Source organism: Ovis aries, chromosome 3 (genome assembly GCF_016772045.2).
Source record: "Ovis aries strain OAR_USU_Benz2616 breed Rambouillet chromosome 3, ARS-UI_Ramb_v3.0, whole genome shotgun sequence".
NCBI classification, from domain to species: domain Eukaryota; kingdom Metazoa; phylum Chordata; class Mammalia; order Artiodactyla; family Bovidae; genus Ovis; species Ovis aries.
Genome location: NC_056056.1, coordinates 103,671,699 through 103,688,833, shown reverse-complemented (window position 1 = coordinate 103,688,833; position 17,135 = coordinate 103,671,699). Strand labels below are relative to the sequence as shown.

At 56.4% G+C, this 17,135-nt stretch overlaps 2 protein-coding genes and 1 long non-coding RNA gene across 4 annotated transcripts; 1 reads left to right on the top strand and 2 right to left on the bottom strand.

Annotated features, from left to right (window-relative positions):
* Positions 1-1,742: 1,742 nt before the first annotated feature.
* Positions 1,743-7,520, bottom strand: ANKRD23 (ankyrin repeat domain 23). The gene is made up of 9 exons (XM_027967090.2): positions 7,470-7,520; positions 5,959-6,105; positions 5,653-5,781; positions 4,249-4,374; positions 3,998-4,096; positions 3,812-3,910; positions 3,615-3,713; positions 3,398-3,496; positions 1,743-3,319 (listed from the first exon to the last, which is right to left on the bottom strand). The coding sequence occupies exons 1-9, from the start codon at positions 7,491-7,493 to the stop codon at positions 3,224-3,226; spliced, it is 918 nt and encodes a 305-aa protein (XP_027822891.2). The 5' UTR covers positions 7,494-7,520; the 3' UTR covers positions 1,743-3,223.
* LOC121819080 (uncharacterized) lies at positions 4,349-14,366 on the top strand. The gene is made up of 3 exons (XR_006059249.2): positions 4,349-6,505; positions 6,769-8,647; positions 12,165-14,366. It is a non-coding gene; the product is annotated as an uncharacterized LOC121819080 (long non-coding RNA).
* ANKRD39 (ankyrin repeat domain 39) lies at positions 9,623-16,792 on the bottom strand. 2 transcript variants are annotated; one of them, XM_012173824.5, is made up of 4 exons: positions 16,664-16,792; positions 15,576-15,679; positions 14,605-14,808; positions 9,623-10,805 (listed from the first exon to the last, which is right to left on the bottom strand). In XM_012173824.5, the coding sequence occupies exons 1-4, from the start codon at positions 16,761-16,763 to the stop codon at positions 10,662-10,664; spliced, it is 552 nt and encodes a 183-aa protein (XP_012029214.2). In that variant the 5' UTR covers positions 16,764-16,792; the 3' UTR covers positions 9,623-10,661. The 2 variants fall into 2 exon arrangements, with proteins under 2 accessions (XP_012029214.2, XP_012029215.2); XM_012173825.5 differs by lacking the exon at positions 9,623-10,805 and adding an exon at positions 12,261-12,373.
* Between the last annotated feature and the right edge of the window lie 343 nt (positions 16,793-17,135).

Here is a 17,135-nt window from a genome sequence, read left to right as displayed (position 1 = left end):
TTGTGGTGCTCAGGCTCGCGGCATGCAGGCTCAGTAGCTGTGGCTCATGGACTTAGTTGTTCATGGTGTGTGGTATCCTCTCAGCCCAGGGATCGAGCCCGTGTCTTGTACGTTGGCAGGTGGGTTCTACCACTGAGCCACCAGGGAAGCCCTTTCTGATCCATTTTGAGTAAAGGGTGGGTTTGTTTTTTGTGTTTTTTTGCCTATAGATGTCCATTACCTTAAGTACCATTTGTTGTAAAGCCTGTCTTTTCTCCAGTGAGTAGCTTTTGGGTCTTCTGGCGTATTTGTTTTATGTATTTCTGGGCCATCTGTTCTGCTCCCCTGACTGATCTGTCTGTCTCTCCATTGGCGCCACCCTGTCTTGATCACTGAGTGCTGCCAAGTGACTCCAGTCGTGTCCAGCTCTGCAGCCCCACAGACGGCAGCCCACCAGGCTCCTCTGTCCATGGGATTCTCCAGGCAAGAGTACTGGAGTGGGGTGCCATGCCTTCCACCAGGGGATCTTCCCGACCCAGGGATCAAGCCCACATTTCTTCCCTGTCTCCTGCATTGGCAGGCAGGTTCTTCACCACTAGCGCTACCTAGGAGCTATTTAGTAGTTCCCCGAAATCAGTAGACTGATTTCTCCCATTTTGTTCTTCTCCAGAGCTGTATATTTTAAAATAACTTCTCTTAAAAAAAAAACCAAAAAGCAGTTTTGCTGGGATTTTGTCAGGAACTGGTTAAACCTGTGTATCGATAGGTGGCACTGACATCTTTGCTCGGTTATGACTTTGAATCCGTGTGTATGTCTCTGCCTAGTTAAATCTGATTTCATTCATCAGCACTGTGTAGTTTTCAGCCTGCAGGTCCTGACATGTTTTGTAAGATTTACACCTAAGTGGGTTTCCTTTTTAAGCAAATTATAAGTAGTACCGTGTGTTTCAGTATTCAGAATCATCACTAGTATACAGAAAAAGGATTTTGTATCCTGCGATCATTCTAGGTGCTGTTTTTGTTTTTTTTTTTGAAAGTAAGATTCCTTAGGATCACCTTCATAGACAGGCATGTCAACTGTATGAAAATGCTTATTCCTGGGCTCACCGTGGGATTCTGATTTACTCAGGCTGGACATCAAGGCTTTGTGTTGTTTTATCCTTTTGGCCATGTGGCATGCCGGATCCTAGTTCCCTGACTAGTGACTGAACCCTTGCCCCCCTGCCGTGGAAGCACTGGGCCACCAGGGAATTTTCGAAATTCCCTGAACATCAGGACTTTTTCAGTGAATTTTTTTGACTGTGCCGAACCTTCGTTGCTGCGCTTGTCTTCTCCGGCTGAGTAGGCGCCATTTGCAGCTGTGGCTTCTCGGCGCTGAGTGCAGGCTCTAGGCGTGTGGGCTTCGGTAGTGTTGCCCCAGGCTCGAGAGCACAGTCTCAATAGTTGTGGCTCACAGGCTTAGTTGCTCTGCATGTGGGACTTCCTGGACCAGGGGTTGAACCCATGTTGCCTGTGTTGGCAGGTGGATTCTTAACTACTGAGCCACCAGGGAAACCCAGTAGGAGGATTTTTGAAACCTTCCCTCCTCATTCTCACAGGCAGCCGAGCTGAGCAGCACTGCCCTGCCTGCCTGCTCTGCTTTCAGGGGCCGGTCTTGCTCTCAGGCCAGCATGGTGATCAGGCCTGGGCTTTGCTGCTGAGGAAGATGAAGCCCAGGGCCCGCGGAACTGGCCCTTCCGGCCAGAATGGACAACCAGGCCACGATGGATCATCAGCCAGTTTTAATGAACAAAAAACAGTGATGCGTATAAAAAGGTATTTCTGTCTGTCACTTAAGTGTCCCCATTTTCTAGATGGGAAGTTGTCTTCTCCGTGGACTTGACCACCTGTTCACCGATGGCCCCCATGTCTGGGTGAACGGGGGGCTCTGTCACGACAGGGCAGGAGCTGCCCGTGCGAGGGGAAGGCATGCGGCCGTCCTTCGGAGCTCTCGCCAGCTTTTTCACTGAGTAGAAATTGCCTTGTCCTCGGCCTGAGAAGGCGGCCGGCCATTGAGACGAAAAATAACTGCTACAGAGCGGCTGTCAGCCCAGGTTCCTTATGTGAGGGAGGCTGACCTCCGTCCAGGAGCCCGTCACTCTGCCTGTGGTTCTCCATTTGGGGCAAAGTTGTTCTCAAAGGCTTGCTTTGTGGCTTCTGGCGTTACAGGCACAAGTCTGCATGTGCGCGGCGTGGCCTGGGAAGGGTGCTAAGAGGAAGCTTGGGGAGTGTGTGCAGGCTGGGCCTTAGGCCACCTCGTCAGGGGAGAAGGGGAAGGAGCAGGTGAGCTCAGAGCCCTCCACGTCCTGCCTTGAAGGAGGGCGAAGCGGCGTGGCCACAGGGGCCAGGCCACGGTGCCGCGCTCGGGCCGGGGGGCGTCCACGCCCAGGGCAGAGCAGGGTCACGGGCCACCGCCCCAGAAGCTGAGTGGGCCACAAGCAACCCCCAGCACCCGGGCGCTTCCTCTGCAAGGAGCTGCCACCTGGCGGACGAGTGCGGCAGCGGGCCTGACCGAGAGCACAAGGCTTCCCTGGGGTTAGTGTTAGCTCCAGCTCGTCAGCCCTGGGGCTGCTGAGGCAACCGGGCTGGGGCTGGCCTTCTGTGCTGGGGGGCTCAGACCCGCTGAGCAGCCCCCTCCAGACAGCAGACCCAGCTCAGAGCCTCAAGGCTGAAGCGTCTGGAGCCGCTCTGGACGCTATCAGGGTTGCTGCTGATAGGAACTGAGGCCCCTGGAGAAACCTGTGCCCAAGGGCACCTGTGTGGCCCGGATGGCGCTGGCCACGCAACATGTCACCCCTGACGGCAGGCGGGCCCTCGTGGAGGGCTGAGCCTGGTCGTCTCCGGGCCGCAGGCCCAGTGGACACAGGAGCTGCATCCTGCACCGGCCCCGGAAGCCTGAGGCTCGCTCCCTTCCCGCTCCATCCTGGCGCCGACCCCCTGCTGCCCCTTGTCTGGACCCAGTTCCCTGCCCTGCATACCCGGGTCCTCTGCCTTGGCCCCCAGCTAGCGCCCTGCTGGGCACGGCTCAGCCCCAGACTGGAGGCAGGAAGGCTTTCCTACCTGTCCCCCTCTCGGAGTGGCCCTGTCTGACAGGGCTGCCTGGAGACGAGGGGTCAGGCCGGGGTGGGAGGGTGTACCAAGGAAGGACCACGGGGAGGGCGGGAGGTGATGGGGCTGGAATGAGACTGAGCGGCCCCGCAGGTCATCAGCACCGGGTCCGGGTATGCCTGATGTGGGCCTGCAGTGCTTCCTGAATGCCCCTCTGCCAGTCCCGGGCCAGCTGCACTGGAGTCACCGAAGCCTGGAAGGAGGGCGCTGGCTCAGTGCCCACTCTGGTCCCCGAGCCACCCACCCCGCCCAGCTGCCCACCCGCACTCACCGCATTGCGCACGCCCAGCGCAGCCCCGTAGAGCAGCAGCAGCTTCATTGCTCTGTAGCGCCCATGCCGTACTGCCTCGTGCAGAGCCGTGTCGCCTTCCTGTCGAGAGGGACGGGGCAGGCAGGTCAGCAGGCACCATGCATGGCTGAGCTTGGGCTCCTTCAGTCCCCAGCCCCGGGTGGGGAGCTGCCCCAACCTCTGGTGACCAGACACTGACCTTGTCCTGCGCGTCGATGCGGGCCCCGCAAGCGATGAGGTGCTCCAGGCAGTCACAGTGTCCCGTGCGCACGGCCACGTGCAGGGGTGTGCTCCAGATCTGAGGGAGCAGTGAGGGCGGCGGTGTCATCGCTGGCTGGCACGGCTGCATCCCGACCCCTAAAGAGCATCGGGCTTCCCCCTGGCCTGTGCCCTTACCTTGTCTCGGGCGTTGACCTGGGCGCCCCGGTTAAGCAGCTGTTTGAGGATGTCCAGGTGCCCTCTGCGGCAGGCCCAGAACACTGGGGTCCTGTCCAGCTGCAAACAGAAGCACCCAACTCACCCTGATGTTTGGGGAAGCGAGTGGGAGGTTCGCCCTGGGGGTGGCCCTCCCCTGGGTCTCACCAAGTCCCGAGTGTCCACGGCCGCACCTGCCTCCAGCAGCTTGTTCACAAGCTCACAGTGACCCTTCAGACAGGCCCAGTGCAAGGCCGTGCGGTGCAGCTGGGGAGAGCGGGAGGTCAGGTGCAGGAAGCTTGGCCACCCTTGGCGGTCCCACTCCCTCCCCACTCAGGAGGCACCACGGGACTTGTGACCCATGAAGCAAAAGCCCATGGTTTCCAAGGCGCTCACCATGCCTGCACCACCCTCGCTACCTTGTCGTGGGCATTGGGGTCCCCTCCGTCCGCCAGGTACTTGTCAATCAGGGCCTCCTGGTTCTCGGCAGCTGCCTTCAGGAACACCTCCAGGCCCACGGGTTCCTGCTGGGCCTGTGGCTGCGGCTGAGTAAATTCAAAGTGTTAGTTGCTCAGTTATGTCCGACCCTTTGTGACCACGTGGACTACAGATGCCAGGCGCCTCTGTCCATGGGTTTTCTCCAGGCAAGAATACTCGAGTGGGTTGTCATTTCCTACTCCAGGGAATCTTCCTGAACCAGGGATCGAACCCTGGTCTCCTGCATTGCAGGCAGATTCTTCACCATCTGAGCCACCAGGAAAGGCAGGTAAGTTCAAGGACAAGGCCCACTCACTCGAGAGGCTGCTGGGATGCACGGCCTCACCAGTCTAACCAGAGAGCCGGCTGAGGACCAGCGCACTATCAGCTTATACAAACAACAGATTGAAAAAACCTGCCCCCAGGGACATCTCTGGTGGTCCAGTGGTTGAGAATCTCCCTTGCAATGCAGGGGACATGGGTTCCATCCCTGATTAGGGAACTAAGATCCCATATGCCCCAGAGCAACTAAACCCACACGTCAAAACTACAGAGCTTGTGCGCTTCAAAGTCTGGGAGCCACAACTAGAGAGTCCATGCACTGCAACCAAAGGTCCAGAATGATGCAGTTAAGACCCCACACAGCCAATTACGTAAATGAATACAAGCTTAAAAGAACAAGACTGAGCAGGTATGGGGTGGGTTTACGGGTTGAGCTGTGTCCCTTCCAGGCTCATATGTTACGGTCCTAACCCCAGCACTCTGAGCGTTACCTTACTGGGAAATGGGGTCCTTGTAGCTGTAACTGAAAGACGAGGTCATCCTGGAGTAGGTGGGCCCTGTGCCAATACGACAAGTCCTTACTGAAAGGGGACATTTGGATACAGACATGCACGTGTGGGAGGCCTCGTGGACCGTGTGAGCTCAGAGCAGAGACGGGGCAGTGTGTCCACAAGCCAAGGACATGACAACGGATCGCCACCATCCCCTAAGCCAGGGAGAGGCATGGACAGATTCACCCCCAGAGCCTCGGGATGAACCGCCCTGATCAGAGACGAACCAGCCGGGGAGAGGCATGGACAGATCCACCCCCAGAGCCTCGGGATGAACCGCCCTGATCAGAGATGAACCCCTGGCCTCGGACTGCCGGCCTCTGAGCAGACCGTACATACACAGCTGTGTCTAAGCCCCAGCTTGTGGTACTTTGTTCTGCCAGCAGCTAAGGCAGACTGAGCCAGGGCAAAAGGGTCTCCAGGTGAGAGCTGGGCAGCTCCTCCCCAAGCCTCTCATGGGGACAGGAGGCTCTGGCTCATGGACTCCAGCCCAGGTGTGGCGCCCTCACTCACCTTGACCTCAGGCTGGGGTGCCTCGGGGGGGACCCTGCGTTTCAGTCGCTTTTCTTTCCGTCTTTGAACCAACTTTTCCAAATCAGCCAGGTAGTCCAAGTTAGTTCTGGAACTGTTAAATCTTTCAAGCTGTGGCAGAAATAGGACCATGCCAGCCATCAGCCGCTGGAGCCCTGGGGCATCTCTTGGTTGGTCTCACCCTTGTCTTTAGGCAGCAGGAGTGCCCACCCAGGCCATCAGCCCCCGAGCCCCGCCGCTCAGCCTGCCCACACCCAGCCCCGCCGGCCGCCACCTCCGGCCACTCACTCTCCTCCTCTTTTCCTGGTCCAGTTTCTGCCTCTCCCGGGCCTCGGCCTCCTGGGGCCCCAGCCTCCAGCTGCGAAGCCCCCCTCCAGGATCAGGAACTCCATGTCCACATTCCAATTTCGTCCTTTCAACTCTCTCTCCACTTACCTGTAGGAACAGATTAGGACAAAGACTCGGGAAAATTAGGAGGAGCCCTAAGGCAATGGCTACCCACTCCAGTTTTCTTGCCTGAAGAATTCCATGCACAGGGGAGCCTGGTGGGCTGCAGCCCATGGGGTTGCGAAGTCAGACACGACTAAGAGACAAAACTTAGCAAACACAATTGTGCTGGACGGAGGGTCCTGCCAGGAGCTGACACGAAGATCAACAAGCCTGTCTGGACCTGTGCAGAGTGCCGTGGCGGTCCACCCGCTCCTTGGCTCTCAGCACCTACAGCATCGTCTGAGACCCAGGAGGGCAGCTGGCTGCTGCCCACTCTGTCCTGTCAGCAGAACCCAGCAGTGGGCGCCTGACACCGCATCTATTTATACTGCTGGGCCACATCCAGGTGAGCTCAGGGCCTCCCTCGTGGGTGGCTGTCCTTGCATTCCTACCAGATCACGCCACACTGCCGCCTGACCCCAGGTGGGGGTAGGGGGACAGCGGAGATGCCTCCTGGGTAAAATGCCAAATCCCTGCATTCAATGGCTCTTTGGGAAGCTAGCTCTTTCCTTGGTGCCGAAGATGAAATGAGTTACTGGGGCTGCACTTAGGGTGGAGCCCATTGTAAGCGAACTCTTCTTTTCTCCCTCCCCTGGCCCCCGCCCCCAGGATTCAGAAGCTGGCAGCACCCAGGAAGAAGCAAGTTGAGGGGAGAGAAGAGGCTGGAATGATCGGATGGCAGAGTGTACGGCTTCCAGCCACATGGAACTCTGTTCCATTCCCTTCTAAAGTGAACTCAGACAGTCAAAACAGTTCCTGGGCCCTGCAACCCGCCTCCCAGCACAGGCTGAGCCGGCTGGCAGTGGGGCCTGTGGGGTGAAGTGACGCCCGCAGCCTCCATGCCCGGCCTCCCGCAAGACAGCCTGAAGTGCCACCGGCGTCCCTGCTTCTCACTGCCCAGGGAACGCGAGCACCGTCTCCCCCCCGAGCCAAGGCGGGCAGACCCTCCAGACCGTTTCCCCAGCAACGACCAGCAGCACAGCTGAGCTCAGCCAGCACCTGGCCACACTCGTGTCTCCCGGGGTAGCGTGCCCCTTCCCACTCCTCTTCTGCCACCACAGTCAAGGGCAGAGCCCACTGAACTCAAGGGATTTCCTGACCGCGGCCTGGCCCCTTCCTGTCTCCTCCCTCTCTCGCTCCCTAGCCCCTCACGGGAGACCTGGGCAGACCGACCAGAACGGAACCGCACGTTTCTACTCAAACCTCCTCAGGCCGCACGAAGCAGCTGCCCAACCCCCTCGTTCTGCTGAGACAGTCCCGCGGCGCCCAGACCACTGCCCGGCCCCTGCCGCCCAGCCCCAAGTCCTCACCAACTGCTGGATGCTGAAGTTCATGGTCCCCCCGCTCTTCAGGCCCCTAGTGAGAGGAGCCGCGCAGCTCAACCCTTTTATAGTAGAGCCAGCGGCGGGCGGGAGAAGGGCAAGGCAGAGACCTGGGCCCGGGCCAGATAACTCTGTGGCTCTGTAACGCACCAAAATACTGCCTCGGGCACTTAGCCCGGGCAGCCGGGAGAAAGAGCTGTTCTGAGCTGAGTCAGCTGCATCCTCAGACACCCCCATCCCGCACCTACTCAGCGGTGCTTCAACCAATCAACACATCCCGGACGCGGGGCCACCAGCCCAGGCTCAAGGGGAAATGTCTCCTATTCTCCCAGGTGTGGGCTTCTCAGGCGGCGATAGTGGTAAAGAATCTGCCTGCCAATGCAGAAGAAGCTGGTTTGAACCCTGGGTCAGGAAGATCCCTTGGAGGGCATGGCAACCTACTCCAGTTTTCTTGCCTGGAGAATCCCAAGGACAGGGGAGCCTGGCGGGCTATGGCCCATAGGGTCGCAGAGTCGGACACAACTGAAGCGACTTAGCACACAGGCATGCTCCTGAGTGTAGACACCATGGAGAAAAAGAAGTGTGAGCCTCTGCGTTGCTGTGGAGGGAGACCCCGGGAGACGGCGCGACGGCCCCGGCAACAGGCGGCCAGAACCCTGAAGCGGACCTCCACGGAGAGGCCGAGGAGGCCGACTTCTGCCTCAGGAAGCTTCCTGGCCCCTACAGGAAGAAACCAAGTGACTTCCCACCTCTCAGCCAGTTTCCAACCTGAAACCTGGCTGCTCCCACTGGTTTCCTTCCCCAGGCAACCCCCTGCCCCCTCACCACTCCAGTGATCAAGGTCAACGTACTAAGCTAGGCCACCATCAGGAGCCAAGCCCAGTCTGTCATTGGCACCTCACGCCTCTGGAAGAGACTTCCATGGCTCACATGCAGGTCCCCAGCCAGACACCCTGCTGGGCCTGGGGCACATCCTTCCCCAGCAAGGTGAGGTTCAGACGCGCTCCAGGTCCAAGAACAAATGTTAACCGTTAACCCAGTTGCAAAGCGATTCGTCTGCAGCTACCGGTCAACCTTCCTGATTCTCCCTAAGACACCAAGCATGCCTTCCACCCAGCTGTGCCTTGAATTTCTGCCTTGACCTTTGAAAGGAAACCTGATAGCTGGTAAGACTCTGGCCCTGAAGCCACATGAGCAGAGTTGAGCGGGACGGGCGCGGGGGAGGGAGAGCTGTGGGCCCAGGGCCGCTGAGGGCCCAACCACAGCTTCTGAGCTCCCAGACCTGGCGAGCCCAGGGCTTTTTAGAGCAACTCTTCTGTGCTTACACCCCAGGGTGTTTTTCTCAAGGGTGATTTTTGGCCTGTGGTTCTGAGGAAGGGAAGAGTTACCTGGAGGAGAGTGAGGTGAAACCAACAAAAATAAGCAGGATTTGAACTCAGACTCCACTGCCTGCCGCGGACACGACTCCTCTCCTGCAATATCCCAGGGCGAGGGTATCGACGCTGCATCTGAAATGCTCAGTGGTACTCAGATGGAGCTAACTAGTATTAATTTATTGTTGGTATTACTTTATCAAAGAAAAAAATTACCTAAGTCCACAAATCAAGCTCAGGACCCCTACCTGGGGAAACAGTGGGTGCAATTTCACACACCTCCTCCTGACACTCCTCCTGAGTGTGTGTGAGTGTGTTTGTGTTCCTATGTGGCCCACCTCCTCTACTGTGGTCACGACTCAGCACTCTCTCCACGTCAGCACAGGCTGCACTCATGGGCGGGAACCTCATCTCTGCCCATGTGGCTCCAAGGCCGGAGTCTTACTTGTCCCCCTGTTGGGAGCACTGGGTTTAGCTCTACTTCTCAACATTTCACCCCGTGCTCCAGTGCACATCTTTGTAAATGCATCTGTAAATAGACATCTTTGGGGACTTGGGGTTAAGACTCGGTGCTTCCAACGCAGGGTATGCGGGTTCCATCCTGGGTGCGAGAGCTAAGATCACACACACACACACACACACACACACAAACTTTGTATACATGGATATTTTTCTAGGGAGCTACAGAGAAATTAGAATTTTAGTAGATATTGCCAATCTGCCATCCACTGTACCAGTTTTCATAAACAGGTAACAACAAACACAGCATGAAAGAGATATATATGGATATATATATAAAACAAAGGGTCAATATCCAAAATACATAAAAGACTCCTATGAATCAAGGAAAAAATTTTAGAAATTGAAAAAATTTAAATTTGAACAAGGTCACCGAAGACAGGCATTCCGCCTCACTAGAAATTGGCAATGACTGCAACATAAAGCAACAGCACCTGTAGTCCCAGATGGAGGCGGCGATGGCACCCACGCCAGCACTCTCGCCTGGAGGGTCCCACGGACGGAGGGGCCTGGTGGGCTGCAGTCCATGGGGTCACGAAGAGTCGGACACGACTGAGCGACTTCACTTTCACGCACTGGAGAAGGGAGTGGCACCCACTCCAGTGTTCTTGCCTGGAGAATCCCACGGACGGCAGAGCCTGGTGGGCTGCCGTCTATGGGGTCGCACAGAGTCGGACACGACTGAAGCGACTTAGCAGCAACAGCAGTCTCCAGTTAACATGAATGAACTTACAGTATAGATGCAGGTGTGGGTCACGTTTTCGGGAGATGGGAGCTCAAATGCTGTCTGCGAGGCTCTGGGCACCCCGTCAGTGCTCCTCAGATCCTCACTTGTCTCATGCCCACAGGGACCCCACCAGTCACTCCTACCTGAGATGGGGCCATGGGACACAATGGGTACCGTGACTTGTACCAAGGTCACCTGGCTAGAAAGCAGCTTTTCACGTGTCACGTAATCCATAGCTGCTTCTCATGCTTACGCAGTTTTGTATTTTCGGATTTGGGTCTTAACTCCAAATTTATTTTTGTGCAGGGGATGAGGTAAGGCGATAACTTTATTTTTTCTACATGGATGTTTCCACATGAGCTAATTTAGAATACGATCATCTGTCCAGGCAGTCACCCTGGCAGCCCCCGCAATCTGAATTCCCTCCCTTTGAGGGGCCAGAATGAGGCTCTGCCGGTCCTTTGGCCTCGGGCTCTCGCCCTGCGGCTCGGGTGCTGTCCAGGTGGGGGCTGGGAGAGCTGTCCGAGTCCTCGGAGCGCTACTGAGACAGGAGGCGGCGACTCAGCTGGCCAGCAGGTCCCGCAGGTCGCTGTTGCCAGGCAGCAGGTCGCAGGGGAGCCGGGCCTTCCGGTCCCGCATGGCCTTCAGGGCTGGGCTGTGCTGCAGCAGGAGGGAGCAGATGTCCATGTGACCCTTCTCGGCAGCCTGCAGGGAGAGGAGCCCAATCAAAAGCTGACCCCACTGCGCCCGCTCTTTCTCGCTCTGCGTCTGGGGCCCTTCGGGTCCTACAGTAGGCCTTGCTGGCTGGCTGAGCAGATCTCCCTGGACTCCTGCCAGTGATGCGCGTGCAGGGCGCTGGGGCGCCCTGGTGCCGGCCGGGCAGTCAGCTTGAGCTTTCCCTCCTGTGCCCTCTACTCAGGGGCCATGCTTCGTGGCTCAAGCCTGAACATTAACGACAAGTTGAGAGGACGCCCCTGGCCATCCAGTGGTTAAGACTCTGGACTTACACTGCAGAGGGTGCAGGTTCAACCCCTGGTCCAGAAAAATTCAATGGGCCACAGGGATCTGGCAAGGAACTAAGATCCTACATGCCACCAGATGCGGCCAAAGAGGGGGAAAAAAAAGAACAAGTAGAGCGGACCCCAGCCTCAGTGGTCCAGTGGTTGAGAATCTGCCTGCCAACGCAGGGGACACAGGCTTAATCCCTGGCCCAGGAAGACCCCACATTCCACAGGACAGCAAGTCCACATCCCTAGAGCAGGGCTCTGCAACGAGAAGCCAGTGCACCGCAGCTAGAGAGTAGCCTCCACTCACTACCACGAGAAAGGGCCCCCCAAAAGAGCAACTGTAGAACCTTGGACTTCTCAGCATCTAGACAAACACGCACATTGTCTAGAGGGGGCACCATGGGCACAAGACGCATCGGACATGGCCCTTGTCCTGGGGAACTTTCAGATGAGCAGAGAGAAGCAGGTCTACTACCCAGGTTTATCCTCTTCCCTCTGAGATAAACAGTTTGGATGTCAATTCTAACTCACATCCTCCAGAAAATAACAGAGTTAGGACTTACACAGATTATCTTATTCAACGTTTCCAATAACCATCAGAGGTAAGAAATACTATTGTTTCTATTTTATAGATGAAGAAACTGAGGCTTATAAAAATTGAGTAACTTGTCCAAGGTCACAGAGCTGGTGTAGCAGCCTGGGGAATTCTAAGTCGGGTCTGTCTGACCCCAAAGTTCGAGCTCTCAATAGCTATATCACTCTGTTCCCCACTTCTTCCAACAGACAAGGGCTCCTGAAGGATATCAGATATTAGTACCCAACATCATCTCAAATTTGAATCTAAATCTTTACTAGGCATAAATATCTTGATGAGGACAGACCCGGGGTTCTGAATATTATTGCTTCAATTATGAGCAGTTGTGAGAATTCCAAAAATTTTTAGCAAAAAAACCCCAAAAACAAACAAGGTGCCAACGTTTGCAGGAGGGAGGGAGGCTGGAAGCAAGGGCCGGGTGATTCAGAGTCCTCACACATACTTGCTCTCTGAATTTCTCAGAATGCTGCAAGCCGTGGGTGAAAGCAGCTGGGTCCGTCCCGGCAGTGTCCTGCCTGTCAACACTCATCATGGGCGCTGTGGTGGTGAAACACTCGAGCAACACCGGTTCAGACCACTGGGAAATGAGCAATGTGCCTCTCCAACCGGCAAGGGTCTCCACACAAGAGGGCCCCCAGCTGCTCTCTCGGCGTCTGAGCCTGGTGCTCCGGCTGCAAGAGGAAACAAGGCCAACTCCAGCTGCCCAAGTGAGAGAGGCAGAGATCACGGAGAGGGGGCTCCAAGAGGGAAGAGAGGCAGAGTCAGGTGCAGGGTGCTCTGGGCATCTGGGTCGGGGAGCTGCCCTCCGCCAGGAAGAAGAAGGCTCTCTGAGCGTGTGATGGTCCAGAAAGAAGAACAGACACAAGCCAGAGGGCAAAGGACAGCAGGAGCCGCTGCCTGCGGCCGGCAAGGGATGCAGAAGGGGGTTCGAGAGACAGGCGATGGGGGCTTCCCTGGTGGCTCAGTGGTGAACAGTCTGCTGCCAACACAGGAGAGATGGGTTCACCTGGGAAGACCCCAGACGCCAAGGAGCAGCTAAACCCACGGACCACACGACTGGACCTGTGGTGCAAAGCTGGGGGCTGCAGCCACTGAGGCCTACATCTCTACAGCCTGTCTTCCAGAGCTAGAGAAGCCGCTGCATGAGAAGCCCGCTCACTACAACGAAGAGGAGCTCCTGCTTGCTGCAGCTAGAGAAAAGCCCACACAGCCAGCCAAAAATAACGAAATAAATAAAACTACTTAAAAGAAAAAGAAAGAAGCTGAAGACAACTAGCAGGGTCTGAGCATAACAGGCAAGGGGCCGGGAAGGAGCTCAGGACAAGCTGCCAGGTAGGCAGGGGCCAACCCCCGAAGGCCTGTTAACCAGCTTAAGGACTCGGTGGAAGCAAGCCTCCAGAGGACTCTAAGGCATGGTGTGGTCCGAACCCCGCTTTAAACCATGGCTCTGGGAGAAGATCAAGTGGGCTAAGAGAGGACCAGATTATACGCACAGGCCTCACGGATGCATCAACTGCCTTTTAAAGATGAACAAGAAATCAGCAACAGGGGATGCCCTAACACATGAGTGACCGGAGACCTATCAATACGCTTTCAGACAGTGATACAGTTAACTCACTGTGCACTGCTGTAGTTTAAAACTGCCAGGGTTCATTACGTAACATAATCGTCGTCATCATTCACATTTTGCTCCATTAGGTTCCTGTCCCAATGCTGTATTTATCATAAATGTAAAATTTTCAAAAATGATGCATCGAGAAATTTTGAGTGAAGAATTTTTTGGTGAATTTTATGAAGATACTTTCTGCAATCCTCCAGTGACAGATATGCTAGCGTCTAAGAAGATGCTGGCTCTCCAGAATAAAGTCCTGATTCAGACGATACGAATACTAGACCAGCAAGAAGAGAGAATGCTCCTTTGTTTCGACAGCAGAGTGGACTGAAGACAACGTTTCACAAAAATGAGAAGACTTTACAGGCGTGGTTCACAAAAATGAGAAGACTTTACAGGCGTGTCCGGTGAATGTAATAACCCACAATGCGTGCGCTCAGTCACATCCGACTCTGCGCAACCCCATGGACTGTGGGCCGCCAGGCTCCTCCGGCAAGAACACTGGCGTGGGTTGTCATTTTCTCCTCCAGGGGAGTCTTCCCGACCCAGGACCAAACCCACATCTCTTGCCTTGGCAGACAAATTCTTGACCAGTGCGCCACCTGGGAAGCCCAATAACTTGCAAAGTGTTGGTGAAAGAAAAATCGCCAGCCATAGGTGTTAATTTCTGCAGAAATCCCCCAGTCAATAAAGTGACCCAGAAGACTGAGCTGCTGAGAAGGGGGGCAGGGAGCGAATTTGTGTCCAGAGCAGGTATTCTGTACTCCTCAAGCTGTTCACTGTGGGTACGAGTTTCTAGGCAGAAAACTTCTAATTAAATGATTACTCTGGTCACAGTGTGGAAAGTGGACTAGGATAGGCAAAGGTAGGTACAAGTTTCAGAAAACTATGTGAAAAAAGCATTGAGGATGCATCACTAAGAGAAAGAAAACGACACCTTATGTTTCGTACTAATTTACATGTACAGGAAACTTGCTGGAAAATTATATGTTAATCCTAAAGTGATGATAGGTGAGCACTGAGATTACAAATGATTCTGATTTTCTACTTTACACTTTTCTGTTATCCCCATGTTTTCTACCATGAACATGTTATACCTTTTTTATTTCTGGCTATGCCATGTGGCCTATGAGGTCTTAGTTCTCTGACCAGGGATGGAACCTGGGCCCAAGCAGTGAGAATGCCACGTCCTAAACCCTGGACAGCCAGAGAATTCCCATGTTCTAGGTTTTATAGTGACAAGAGACAAGAAGTTCTTGCAGCCTGTGAAACTTCTGAGAGGCGACGCACCTTGTGCAGACTGGTCATGCCGTCGGCGTCCACCAGCCTGGGGTTGGAGCCGTGCGAGAGCAGGAGCCGGGCAATGTCCGTGTGCCCGCAGTAGCTGGCGCGGTGCAAGGCGGTGGCTCCCCCGTGGGTCTGGGCATCACACTTGGCCCCACTCTCCAGCAGGAACTGGCACACGGCATAGTGCCCATTGCGGCTGGCGTAGTGCTGCGGTGAACAGAGCCGGGGTCAGGAGGCAGAACCCTGGGTGAGGCGCGCAGCGGCGGCCGGAGCCCCCTCTGGCAGCTGGGTGGCCAGGGCGAGCCTGCACGCCTAGCTTCAGTCTCAGCCGCCGCAAAGTGGGAGTGATAACCACTCCTTTTTAAAAATATATTTATTTATTTTGGGGTGTGTCAGGTCTTAGCCACGGCATGCGGGGTCTTTCCTCGCAGCACTGGGGCTCAGCACTCCCCAGGAATGTGGGATCTTGGCTCCCCAACTAGGGGTAGAACCCATGCTCCTGCATGGGAAGGTGAAATCTTAACCACTGGACTGCTGGGGAAGTCTCAATAATTACCAATCCTATCTCACAGTATCATTATGAAAGTGAAAAGTGAAAGTATTAGTCGCTCAGTTCTGTCTGACTCTTTGCGACCCTATGGACTGTAACCCAAGAGGCTCCTCTATCCATGGGATTTTCTGGGCAAGGATGCTGGAGTGGGTTGCCATTCCCTTCTCCAGGGGATCTTCCTGACCCAGGGATGGAACACAGGTCTCTCGTGTCTCCTGCCTTGGCAGGTGGATTCTTTACCGTTATGAAAATGATATTAAACAATCAGTGAAAAGCACCTTGGCTAATTAAAAAAAACCCAGGTTCATAAGATGCTTAAACAGAAATCCTGCTGGGAGAGAAGAAAGAGCGGGAGAAGGGAAACGGCAAACATCATCCCCGTCCAGAGAGCAGGAACCCAGAGCGGAGGCTCCTCCCAACTCACTAGAGCGGTGTAGCCTGCGGAGTCAGGCTGGCTGGGGTCCGCTGCCTTTTGGATTAAATACTTCACTCGGCCCAGGTCTCCGTTCAGGGCTGCCGACCAGATTCCTGCAGAGGCACAACCCAAGCACTGAATAATGTTCACGGGACTGGGGGCTTCTAGCACTTCCTTTACCTCTCGACCTCAGTCTTCTCATCTACCAAATGGGAATTCGTCTGCTCAGCAAATGTGACCTTAGCACCTCCTCTGAGCTGCGCACTGAGGGGTGCTGGAGCCAGACAGACCAGGGGCTTGTCTAACCAGGACAGGAGACTAGCCAGACACAACTTCCCTTCTCCCCCACTTCAAACACACCAGTGTTGGATAAAGTACTATTTAAGATGTTTGAATATACAGTCACAAGCAAACACTGTCAGGTGTCAGCCCAAAGTGAAAACCACAGGGACAGTGGTGAGCAGGCATCTAATTTGTGGAATCCTCAGAGTCCTCGGAACCCCACACACATCTCAGGGACTGGCTGGAAGGCCTGAGCAGAGTCGGGGGCAAAGGTGGCAGGCCGTGTGGGTGCTGGGGAACCAGACAGAACAAGGCTCTGTGCACACAGCTGCGGGCACCATGGATAGTATGGGGCAAAGCATTCACCCCGCTTGACGCACACGTAAGGATGACACCTGCAGTGCCCCACAAACAGCCCGGAACAGCGCAGCCCCCTGGTCTGAAGCTCCATACCCTCGGGGTGGGTGCAGCACCCTGGAAGCAGACTCTGCCGCCCGGTCCCTCTCAGACCCCCGGAGCGGGCCTGGGTGTCCCGGGGTCGCACCAGGTGGGGAGTCGGATCCCGCCGCACCACCGGGGAAAGTTACCGAAGCCAATGCCTGTTTCCCGACCTGCAGACGAGCCGGCGTTTCTACTGCCAAGCTCGCGCCAGGTCCCCGGCGAGCTCTCAGCCAGCCCGCGCTCCGACCAGACCCGCTCCCATCCCCACCCCGGCAGCTTCCCTCCAGGGATCCCGGTTCACGGCCACCTCCTTGGCCCCGGGGGCCTGCGGACGCCGGAAGGCGCCGGGCCGGCAGAGCCGCGCACCCCCTCACCCCTCTCGAAGTCCATCTCGTCCAGCGTCTGCTGCACGCCGGGCGCCGCGCTCGGGTGGGAGCAGCAGGGCCCATCCGCGCAGGGCCGCGGCGCCGCCATGTCGCTCTCCGCGCCCGCCCACCGGCTGCGGGGCGCGGGCGCCGCCACGGGCCGGCATGGGCGCGGCCTCAGCGTACCGCCCGGTCTGACCATTCGGCGTCCGCACGAGCCACGGGGCCGACCAATCAAGCGTCTGAGTCTGGGCCCGGGAGCCAATCGCGACGGCAGGGCGGGACCTGCGGCGCTGAGCCGCGCCGGCCCGAAGCGGCCACGAGAGGGCGTCCCAGGCTAAGCGGAGGCCCGGGCGCGCCCCTGAGACCCAGCACCGACTCTTGGGAAGGGCAGCCGGCCTTGTATGTGGCCCCCTCCAGGTTCTCTTGGTCCCACCGGGATCCCCAGGGTCGGGGGTCACCAGGCGGGCCCCAAGGCCCT